Source organism: Myotis davidii, unplaced genomic scaffold (genome assembly GCF_000327345.1).
Source record: "Myotis davidii unplaced genomic scaffold, ASM32734v1 scaffold134, whole genome shotgun sequence".
NCBI lineage: Eukaryota > Metazoa > Chordata > Mammalia > Chiroptera > Vespertilionidae > Myotis > Myotis davidii.
This window is the reverse complement of record NW_006288853.1, coordinates 3237685-3249605: the sequence shown is the minus strand read 5'-3', so window position 1 is coordinate 3249605 and position 11921 is coordinate 3237685. Positions and strand designations below refer to the sequence as shown.

Sequence of the window (11921 nt, the reverse complement as noted above, 5' to 3'; positions counted from 1 at the left end):
AAGCGGGTGAAGGCGGGAGCCAGAGGGAGTTCGGGGAAGCGATCCTTCCGGAAGTGACGTTCACGTGGGCGGGACCTCGGCGACACGGGGGCGGGGGCGGGGACACTTGGCCGCCGCCCCGGGCTGGAGGTGAGCGGGATGGGACCTGCGGGAAGTGTTTGTGAGTCCCGCGAAGGTAGGCACGGAAAACTTCACTGGTTTCTTTGTTTGTTTTAATTGTCGGTTAGCACTACTTTACTTGAGCTGACTTCTGATTCCTAACCATCTAAACAAAAGTGTAGTTTTACTTTTTTAATTGCTCAATAATAAATGTAGGCAGGCAATGTATGCATGACATATTAAAGCACAAATCAGAGCAGAAAGGTTTATGGTATCACGGTCTCCCAGTTTCCAAATTCCCCTTTCCAGGGGGAACCACTGTACCAGTTTATTGTGTGTCCTTCTAGACTACAGACAGTCTCTGTATACACACATAATGCAACAAATAAACATGAAAAAAGAGATTGATAACCACCCATGTTACAAGAATGACTATTGAGTTAGAGGTTAAGAAACGGAAGCACAGAGGCCGGGCCGTGTAGCCCCGTTGGTTAGAGCATTTTCCCCATACCCCAGGGTTGTGGGTTTGATCCACCATCCAGGCCCATTCAAGAACCAACCAATGAATGCATACATAAGTGGAACAACAAATCGATGTTTCTCTCTCTCCATCTCTCTCTATAAAATCGATTAAAAAAACAGGCCGGCTTAGTGGTTGAGCATCGACCTAAGAACCAGGAGCTCAACCAGAAGCTCACAGATTGGATTCCTGGTCAGGGCATATGCCCAGGTTGTGGGCTCGATCCCTAGTGTGGGGCATGCAGGACATAGCCAATCTATGATTGTCTCTCATCATTGATGTTTCTATCTCTCTCTTTCTCTTACCTCCTCTCTGAAATCAATATATATATATATATATATAGAGAGAGAGAGATAGAGAGAGAGAGAGAAAGAGAGAGAGAGAGAGAGACATACAAAACACTGAAGCACAAGGTGCCTGAAAAATCTAGATCTGGAACCCTATTCTTTCCTCCGAGCAAAAATACTGTTTGATCTCAAAATTTGCATTCTTAAATATTATTAAGGATCCCGAAGACCTTTTGTTTGTGTAGGTTATATCTATTGATAATTCCTGTATTAAAATTAAAACTGAGACCTAACCGGTTTGGCTCAGCGGATAGAGCATTGGCCTGCGGACTCAAGGTCCCAGGTTCGATTCCGGTCAAGGGCATGTACCTTGGTTGCGGGCACATCCCCAGTGGGGGCGTGCAAGAGGCAGCTGATCGATGTTTCTCTCGTCAATGTTTCTAACTCTCTATCCCTCTCCCCTCCTCTCTGTAAAAAATCAATAAAATATATTTTAAAAAAATAAAATAAAATTCAAACTGAGAATTTAAAAGTGTTCTTTAGTTCATAAAATGTCATTACATGTTAAAGTATTTTTATTTTTTATATATTTTATTGATTTTTTACAGAGAGAAAGGGAGAGGGATAGAGAGTTAGAAACATCGATGAGAGAGAAACATCGATCAGCTGCCTCCTGCACACTCCCCACTGGGTATGTGCCCGCAACCAAGGTACATGCCCTTGGCTGGAATTGACCCTGGGACCCTTGAGTCCGCAGGCCGATGCTCTATCCACTGAGCCAAACCAGTTAGGGCAATGTATTTTTATTTTTAAATTTATATCTCCCCCCCCAAATTAGTGAAAAAAAGTGGCATTGTTTTACATTTTTGCAAACATTTTAATGTCTGTTTAGTAGACGACAGCTGGAGTCTCACATCTGTCTTTGCATTCAATTTGTTGTGATGTTTTGATTCAAGTAAATGAAGAATATCCAGATTATACAGGTATGCAATTGAAAAAAGGTACCCTCACAGGTTCCTAGACCAGGTCTCAGCCCCCGCCCCCCAGAACACACTTTGAAAACCGCTGCTCTAGGCAGCATTGCCTCTGCCCCCAATGTGCCCAAGATGGAATTAAGATGATAATCTTGGGTACCGTCAACATAGCTATTTTCCCATTTTGTGAATGAGGAAAGTGAGGCTGAAATATAAGTGTTTAGCCCAAGTAAAACTGCTACTACTTCACTACTGAGAGAGCCAAGCCAGCCATGTGATTGGACTATTGGAACTTCCAGTCCCACACCCCTGATCACAGGAGGACAAGGGGCTGGCGATTGAGACCCGTCACCAATGGCCAATGATTTAATCAATCTTACCTTTGTCATGAAGCCTGCACTAAAACCAAAAAGGACTGCGGCAGGAGGAGTTTGGAGAGCTTCCTGGTTGAGGAACACTTGGAGATTTGGAGAGAGTGCCAGAGAGCGTGTGAAAGCTCTGCACCCTTACCCAGTATCTTCCCCCAAGCATCTCTTCCATCTGGCCATTCCTGAGTTGTATTGTTTTATAATAAACCGGTAATCTAGTAAGTAGAATGTTTTCTAAGTTCTGTGAGTTGCTCTAGCAAATTAATCAAACCCAAGGAGGGAGTAGTTGGAATCTTCAATCTATAGCACAAGTGACAACTTGGGCTTGCGATTGGCATCTGAAGTGGGGTGGGCCGGGGGGTTGGGGAGGCTGTCTTGTAGGACTGAGTCTATAACCTATGGGATCTGACACTATCTCCAAGTAGTCAGTATCAGAATTGAGTTGAATTGTAGGACACGCAGCTGGTGTTGGAGACTTGCTTAGTGGTGAGGAAAAAACCCACACGTTGAAATTGGGAGAGGAATCTTATCTCTGAATATCTTTGGGGACTGGGAAGCTGCCGAAGTAATTGTAACAGACACAGTACTCCTAGATCCATAACTGATGTGCTGCTAGGATTGAACATGTAAATTATACCATATCTGGGCAGCCCTTTCTTGGAACTTTTAATATTTATTAGTATAACTTGATTTCATTTTTTTAATGGAAGTGCCTGAGTGTCTTTAAACCAGGTGTGCTCTTCCTGTAGTCTGTTATTCCACTAGTTAGCCACCCTGGCTTCCCAAAACTCATTCCTTCTAACTCCACTGCAGTCACCTTATGCCCTCCTCCTCTGGTTCTGTCTTTCCCAGGGGCAGAAGAAGATTGTTTGCTCCCCACCCTCCATAATGGGGCCACCCACACTAGATCTCTATCATCATAAAGATAATAGCCCCTTACTTTTGGATAACACTTTTCCACTTTACAAAGCATTTCCAGACCATTATCTCACTTAAACCTAGCCGCAGCCTATAATGGAGGCAAGCTGCTTATTATTCTTATCTACATCCTACAGATAAAGAAACTGAGACTCAAAGAGATTATGACTTCTCTGAGGTCACACAGCCAGGACCCATGGAGCTGGGACTGGTGCTCAAGGTTCTGGCTGGCCATCCTATGCACTTTCTCCTGGACCTGCTGGCCTCCTGCATTGTAAAGAGGGGAGTCTTTATCATCACCTGTGCTGAACCCACTGGGAGGTGAGCAGCATCCATTTCCTGAGCTCTGGAACATAAGAGACAGGCTATGTTCAAAAGGTGATGATAATTGTAGATAACATCTAGGCTGAGTCAGGTGCTGTACTAGGCCTTCTAGAGATCTTATCTCTCGTACTCCTAACCGCCACAAAAGGGTAGATGTTATTATGCCTATTTACAGATGAGGAAATAGCTTCAGAGGAGCGAGCTTGCCAAAGGTCACATGCTGTATCTCTAGAAATTCTCTGGCCTCTCACTGTGGTTGGGAACAGTCCGCTGTGCCCAGGCTATGACAGCAGACATGCCTTGGTTCACATGCGAGCTCTCCTACCTGCCTGCTGTATGACCATGTTCTCGCATCTGAAACATAAAGAGGAGGAACTTCTCATTCACAGAGTGCTCTCCTGAGATCTAAATGTCAGGCTCAGCTAAGGTCTGGCTGATGGGAATGGTGGTTAGGCACCAATGAGATCCAAGAAGGTGCCAGGAGCCAAGAGGCTGGGAGAAGAGGGGCAGGTAGGAAAGCAGCATGAATGGGAGAGGGGACCATGCTTCAGTCTCAGTATTTCCTCATTTTCAAGTCTTGTCAGGTGACTTGTCAAATGCCCATAGCTGTAGATTTCAGAAAATGAGGTATTATTTCTTCAAAGTTACTTAGGCATAATACACTGAGCTGCCAGATTTTTATGACCAGCCAGATTATTATGACCACCCCATCAGTACAATGAAGTGAATTAGTTATGCAAATAATAATAATAATACCTTGAAAGTATTTGCTTAGGAAGTTTTCAATAGTCAGTATTTTTGGAAGTGTCAATGAAGTACTGATGGGGTGGTCATAATAATCTGGCCGGTCATAATAATCTGGCCACTCAGTGTAAAGTCTTCCTTTAAAGCCTGTTTATTATTTGCCTGTTTACTACAATTCAACACTTAGTTCCTCTCTCTCTTTCTTTCTCTCTCTCTCTCTCTCTCTCTCTCTCTCTCTCTCTCTCTCTCTCCATCCCAACATTTAGTAGAAGATTCTACATGGCCACAACCCTCCCTCTATTACCCGTGGCCTGCAAGGTGAAAGTGGGCAGTATGCTTAAGGCCGTACCAATCTGGTGGCGTGTGCCTGTTTTTATAGTTTGAGCTCCAGCCAGAAAGAGCACTGTCATCCAAACAATGAATGGTGCCAGCAACAGCCCAGAGGCAAGGTACAGGTATACAGAGCTTGGGAGCCAAGAGTGGGAACTCACCAAGTTGAGACAGAGATGCTCTGTACCCAGGAGCTTCTGCTCTCTCTTGGGTGGAGCTGTCAGCGGAAATTCTTTATGATGACTGAGTGGGCCCATGGGGTTCAGAGTAGAAAACTCTGATTGCCTCTGATCTGATTCTCCACGTAGGCTCTGGACTTGCTACCTGGCTGTCATCTCTCCATCAACTAATTCATTCAGAAATACTTACTCAGCTCCTGGTGTGACCCTGGCTCTAGATGAAGGCGAGAACAAGGGCAGACCTTGTGAAGCTTCCACCTGGCCTTGGGATTCACCTGCCTTGGTGAAAGCCCCTTGCATCCAGTTCTTTGGCTGGATTTGCATGGGGTTATTCATTCATCCACACTGAACAGGCCCAGAAGCCCTGGGGTAGCAATGGCTGGCTGTGTGTGTTGGATTGTATCACCGCCCTCTCTTCCATGGCTTCCCATTACTCTTGGAATCTTGAGTAAGTCCCTCCCTGGTCTGGCCTCATCTCCTGCGTTTCTTCCTCTCACCTTTGGTGTTCCTATTTCTCACATGGGCCATGTTCCCTCCCATTCCCGGGCCTTTGCACTTGCTAGGCCCTGTGCTTGGTTCTCTGTGGTGACCAGACATTAAGGTGACCCCATGATCTTCACTTCCTTGAGTGGGGGTGGGGCCTGTGACTTGCTTCTAATAGAATATGGCAGAGGTGGCAGAATGTCACTCCTGTGATTACATTAAGTTATGTAAGACTCCATCTTGCTAACAGACTCACTCTAGTCTTCCCTCCGTTGTTGGCTTTGAAAAAGCATGCTGCTATGAGTCCTACAGTCACAAGGAAGTGAATTCTGTCAGCAACCTGGGTGAGCCTGGCAGTGGCCCCTCCCGCAGTTCCACAGTCAGGCCTCCATGGGAAAATGCAGCCTTAAATGCAGCCTTGCATAGCACCCAGCTTGGCTGTGCCTGGACTCAGAACCCACAGAAACTGTAGATGATAAATGTGTTGTTTTTAGGCACTAAGTTTGTGGTTAAAAAACAAAGCTGTCAGTTTGTTACTATTTTCTGTATGCAGCATAGAAAACTAGTGTATTTCCTAATATCTACCCGGTTGACTCTTACTCATCCCCTGTCATTCCCATCCAACTCCAACGGACTTTCTCAGGGCGGCCTTCCCTACCCTCTCTGCCAAGGCTCATACCATTGACCTGTACCATTAGGTACGATTATTTAATTAATATTGCCTCTCCACTAGGCTGTAAGTGCCATGAGAGCAGCTATTGTGTCCTCTGCTTCTCTCCAGGGGCTGGCACAGTACCTGTTGAGTAAACAAATGATTGGCAGGACATTCAGCGTCAGGAGGAGTGCAGGAAGAGACGGGCTAGATTGTTATTCCAATAACAATGACTTGGGGGAGAGTGCATATTATATTCCTAAAAACTCACTTTAATTGTGACATATCTGAACAACTGAAGCTAAAAGTGTATTTGGGGGTATCTTTGATGGGAATAATATGTGTCCATACAGTTGTCACACTGGGCCACCCCAGGACTTGGCATGAGTGTGTTTCTCTTGGAAACTCCAGGCTCCTTCCCGCTTCCAGTTGTATTTTGACCACCAGGCAACTCTCTTAACAATATTCTTTCCATGAGTTTCCACCTTCCTCGTCAGAGGAGGGAAGTGCAGGGGGAGAAGGGAAGGGTGTGGTTAGGTGGAGGGAGCTCCAGCTTGGCAGTTTCAATAAGGCCCACAAAATGCCAAATCACTGCCCCTGAAAAGACAGAAAGGTGAGTACATGGGTGCTATGTACTGAATCATATCCCCCCCAACTCATATGTTGAAAACCTAACCCTCAATGCAATTGTATGTGAAGGTGGGGGTGTTAAGTATGTAATTAAGGTTAAAAGAAGTTATAAGGGTGGGGCCCTAATCCAATAGGGCTGTTGCCTCTATAAGAACAGGAAGAGATACCAGAGCGCTCTCTTCAGCATGTGAGGACACAGTGAGAAGGTGGCCATCTGCAAGCCAGGGAGAGAGACCTCACCAGAAACCCAATCACCTAGCACCTTCATCTGGAACTTCCCAGCCTCCAGAACTGTGAGAAATAAGGTTCAGTTGTTGAAGCCTCCACTCTATGGTTTTTTGTTATGGCCATCTGAGCAGATTAAGACATGGGGCGATCCAGAAGGCTCCATTGTATGTTGAGGGGCTACAGAGTTTAGGCCTGTGCTCTCTTGTATGCAACTGTGTCCCCTAACTTTTTGGCATCAGAGTTGAAACATACTCAAGTCTCTACATCAAGCATGTCAAACTCTCAGCTGGTGGACAAATGAGGCATGTGGCCCTCCGGCCGTGAGTTTGACATGCTTGCCCTACATCTTTAACCATCCCTCCCTAGGTCCTAAAGCCCTTCCAAGGTCGGGCCATGTTTACCTCCTTTGTTCCAGCCACACTTCCTGAAGGAGTTGTCTGTACTTGCTGATCACTCTTTACCATTCATTTACTCTTCAGTCACTTCACTTTGGCCTCCATTGCACAGAAGCGCTTTGATGTCCCATCCAGTGGACACTCTTTGGTCCTCATCTGACTGTTCTCTTTTTCTCTACCCTTTCTTCTCCTTCGCATTAATCTCTTCTGCGTTTCTTCGTCCCTTCCTGCCCTCTCGCTTGCTCGCTCAGATAAAGCAAGCTGCATGCTGAAGGAAGCTCTGTGGAAAGACCACATAGCAAAGACCTGAGGGAGGCCCCTTGCCGACAGCTTGTGAGGACCTGAGGTATTAGTCCAACAGCTCAGAGAACTCCCTCCTCCTAGCAACCGTGTGAGCTCAGGAGTGAACTAGGAAGAGGATTCCACGCCTTGAGAGACTGAGAGAGTCGGAGCCAGAGGACCCGCTAAGCCACACCCAGATCCCTAACCCATACAAACATGGCATAATGAATGTTTTTAGCCACTAAGTTTTGGGTAATTTCTTATGCAGCCATAATAACTAATACAGTCACTCAATTGATTTCTCACCCTGCTAACAGGTAATGACTTGTAAATTGAATAACACTGATCTAGGTTTAAATGCAATACTGTGCTGGGCATCAAAGGGAGATTCAAGGATGAATAAGACCTGCTCATTGTCTTCGAAGAGCTTTTAGTGCCTTTTGAGGATCTAAAAGTTTAACAGGCTGCATGTGTTTCTAGGACAGGGTGTTCCACTTGTTCCACGACAGTAGAAGGACATGAGAGGTTCCCTCAGGCTGAGATACACAATGTGGTGAGCACTGAGATGCGCTGACTGGGGAGTCCTTCAGGGGAAAGCAGGCTTCACAGGAGGACCCAAAGGGGTTTCCACATCCACAAAGGCTCGGAAGAGAGAGGATGAGCCCATGAAGAAGAACTCTGTTCAGAGGAAAAATCAAAGAGGCCACAATTGTATCTTATTTCCACTGTGGTTAGAGCCTGAGAATTACTCATAGACGTGGTGGGGGAGGAGTGTGTAGGATGACAAGGGCTGTTATGAGGATTAAATGAGTAAATATGTGTAAAATGCGCACAGCAGTGCCTAATGCAGACTAAGTGACTATGTGTTGTTATTGTCCTCTAGTCCAGCCCCAGCCATGTTCACGAACAACTTTCAAATCACCGAACCCAATAGTCCCCCCAGTTCTGCCAACAACAGCCCTTGATATTGATTCTAGTTCATTGTTAGACGGGAAGTGGTCCCACCAGGGCTCTCAGTCATCTAAATTGAGCTGTTCTCTCTGCCCACGGGATAGTGTCCTTTCCACAAGTGCCCTGAGGATTTATTTTTCTCAGCAAGGGGTAGATCCTCCGGGAAACAGCCAAACAAGTTTGTCATTGCACAAGAGGTTTCCTGGTTTGCAAGGCTTTCCAGGCATCAGCGGGCTGTGTGCAAGCCCTGGCAAACATCTGAGCCTCTTTCTGTTCATAGGTGAAGGGTATATGGCTTCCAGTTCAGGTGACCAGGTTTGGACCAGGGCCTTAAAGGGCCCAGACCTCCAAAGTTGCTCTGGATTTGTTCATAGCAACCCGTGTGGGCCAGCTGAGAAGCCTTAGTGTGGCTTCTCCTTGCACAGCTCTATCTTTCTGGGCCCTTCCTTTGTTATTCTGAACCTGAAGGTGGCAGTGGGTATTTGGTAAGAGATAAAATTTTGCCAATTGATTGTGTTCCGTGAAATCTGTGAACATCAATGGTTGAAAACCTTAGAACTGTCGATAAATATTTACTGAGCACCCACTAGGTATTGTGGGATTATTTATTGAGCCCTGAGACAGATTGCAAAACCAGCTGCAATTCTCTAGCCATCCCTGTATCCATGTTCCTTGCAATGTGACTTTGCTGCTCTCGCCATCAGAACATGGAGTCTGTTTCCCCACCCTTTTACCTGGGTTGAACTTGTGACTTGGTTTAGCCCAGTGGTTCTCAGTGTGGGACACATGCTCCACAGCAATTTGAGAATGAGTTATTAACAGTGAATTTTTTGCATTTCTTATGGTTCTAGGGCCTCATATACAGTACATAAATATATATTGTGACATATTTATTCATTTCAGTTCTCTATTATATGTTTTGAAAGTTTACTTGCTGGTTTTTCATATCACTTCATATTATTATTTTTTAAATACTTTCTTAGTGATTTCTTCCTCAGTACTTCAACTGCCCTTTCGTTCTTTTATTTTTCTCTTTCATGGATGCCAACTTCTTTGGAAGCTTGTTTAGACTAAGTTAATGGCCTTTTAGGCGTCCTCCACGTGAATAGTTCACTTTTTGAATAATAAGAATTATATGTCACATGGGGGCAGGGGCATCAGGATTTTAGAGATCTTAGATGGGGCATGGCCAAAAAAAGGTTGGGAACCGCTGGTGTAGCCAATACAATTATGGCAGTGGTGTAGTGCCAGTTTTCAGCCTAGACCTTGAGAGACCTGGCCTGATTCCGCTCTTGCTCTTAGAACCCCAAAGCTCCATGTGAGCCAGTCTGGGCTAGCCCGCTGGTGAAGGAGAGACATGTGGCCCAGTTACCTCCGTCAGCAGCTAGCCACTCCCAGAAGCAGAGGCCTCTGGCTGCCTAGCCACTGACCCTCGGTGCATGTGGGAGTCCAGCTGAGGCCAGAACAACTGCCCAACTGAACCCAAACTAAAATGCTGGCCCTTAAAATCATGAACTAAGTAGTTATTATTTTAAGCCACTTCTAAGTTTGGGGTGTTTTATTATGCAGGAGAAAAAGTGCTGACTGATGCAAGCACTTACCATGTGCCAGACTCTTGTCTGTTTGAAATCAGGCAGAGCCAGTTCAGAGATGGCATGATAACTGGCATGATGCAGCAAGTGCTCTGTAGAAGCAAACACACCAGCAATACAAGTGGCATTTGAACTGGAGAGACGTCTTGTCCACATGGAGTTGGAGGGGCCATAGATATAGGAATGATGAGGTTGGGGAAAGGCTTCCATCGTCTTCCCGGGAAGGAGTTAGCAAACTTAGCTGCTCAGGCATGCTCATGAGTGGTAACCCCTTGAGGGCCGGGTCTGTGTGAATAGTTCACTTTTTTTTTTTTTTTTAATATATTTTATTGATTTTCCACAGAGAGGAAGGGAGAGAGACAGAGAGTTAGAAACATCGATGAGAGAGAGACATCGATCAGCCGCCTCCTGCACATCTCCTACTGGGGATGTGCCCGCAACCCAGGTACATGCCCTTGACCGGACTCGAACCTGGGACCTTTCAGTCCGCAGGCCGATGCTCTATCCACTGAGCCAAACCGGTTTCGGCATCTGATTCACCTTGAGATACCCCAAGACACAGGGCCTTGACTGCACTAGGCATTCTGTTTTGAAAGGATTTCTTTGGAGAGTTTTCTAATTCCCTTCCCTTTATTCCTACTCACCCAATTGTATTCGTTTTCTAGGGTTGTTGTAATAAATGGCCACAAGCTGGCTGGCTTAAAACAAGAGAAATGTATTCCCTCACAATTCTGGAGGCAGCAGGTGAAATCCAGGTGTTGGCAGAGGTGATTCCTTTTTAGACACTCTGAGGCAGACCTGTTTCTTGCCTCTTCCTAGTATGTGGTCTTTGCCCACAATCCTTGGGGTTCCTTGGTTTGTAGAGAAGCATGCTCCAGTCTCCACCTCCATTGTTATATAACATATCTATGTCTGTCTGTGTGTCTCTTTTCTTCTCATAAGAGCACTAGTCACAACCTACACCAGCATGACCTTATCTTATTATGTCAGCAACTAGAGGCCCGGTGCATGACATTTATGAACTATTGGGCCTAAGCCGGACATCGCTCTTGCAGTCTGGAACTCTTGCAATCTGGGACCCCTCACTCCTTACCTCCTGCCTGCAGTGGAGGCGCCAGCTGTAAGCCCAGCTTCTAGCTGAGCTGCACTCCCCCGTGGGAGCACACTGATCACCAGGGGGTAGCTCCTGCTTTGAGCGTCTGCCCCCTGGTGGTCAGTGCACATCATAGTGACTGGTTGTTTCGCTGTTTGGTCGATTTGCATATTAGGGTTTTATTACATAGGATGATCCTATGTCTAAATAAGGTCACATTCTGATGTACTGGGAGTTAAGATTTCAACCTATCTTTTTGGGGGCGACACAATTTAACCCATAACATTCATCAAGACCCAGGGGAACGTGTGATCCTTATTTGACTGCCGCAGTCCCCGAGACAGAATTAAATGTTCTTTCTTCAGGATTCCCACACATTTAATACATGTTTCTGTTTCTTAGAGCATTTGAGTCGTTGATCATCCTCACTAGCTGAGTTCGGGGCGCATTTCTTTCATCTTCCCCAGAGAGCCTGGTGGAGGGAGGGTGAGTCCTCCTTAAATGAAGACCTGTGAAGCAGCTGCCCTGCCCCGAGCTGTCATGCTGGGCGGCGCAACCTCAACATTTCGTGTATTAATCCTCACAGTGACCCTGTGAAGTGGGTATTTGTATATTTTAATTCCCATTTTATACAGGAGAACGAGAGAGGGGGAGTACCTTGGCGTAGCTAGAATTATTGTCTCTAAAAACCTGAACGGGCGCCGGAAGGCCTCACGTGAAAAGTTTCCTATTTCCCCTCTTCACGTTTCTCAAAGCACCTGGACCTGGCTCATTCCGCTCCATTCCCTGGAGAAACAGACCTGGAGCCTCAGTCCGACGTCCCTGCCTACACCCCGCCCTCCCCTGCGTCTTCCCCGCAGAAGCCGCGCACA

At 46.1% G+C, this 11921-nt stretch overlaps 1 protein-coding gene across 2 annotated transcripts in view; it reads left to right on the top strand.

The window, feature by feature from the left end:
• The first annotated feature begins 6 nt into the window (after positions 1–6).
• The window catches only part of LRRC20 (leucine rich repeat containing 20), a 51819-nt gene continuing 39904 nt past the window's right edge, over positions 7–11921 (top strand). The window contains exon 1 of one of the 2 annotated variants that reach the window (XM_006760936.2): positions 7–175. In XM_006760936.2, coding sequence (XP_006760999.1) covers positions 139–175 — 37 coding nt within the window. In that variant the 5' untranslated portion in view covers positions 7–138. The remainder of the gene's footprint in view (positions 176–11921) is intronic. The other variant, XM_006760935.2, reaches the window with a different exon arrangement.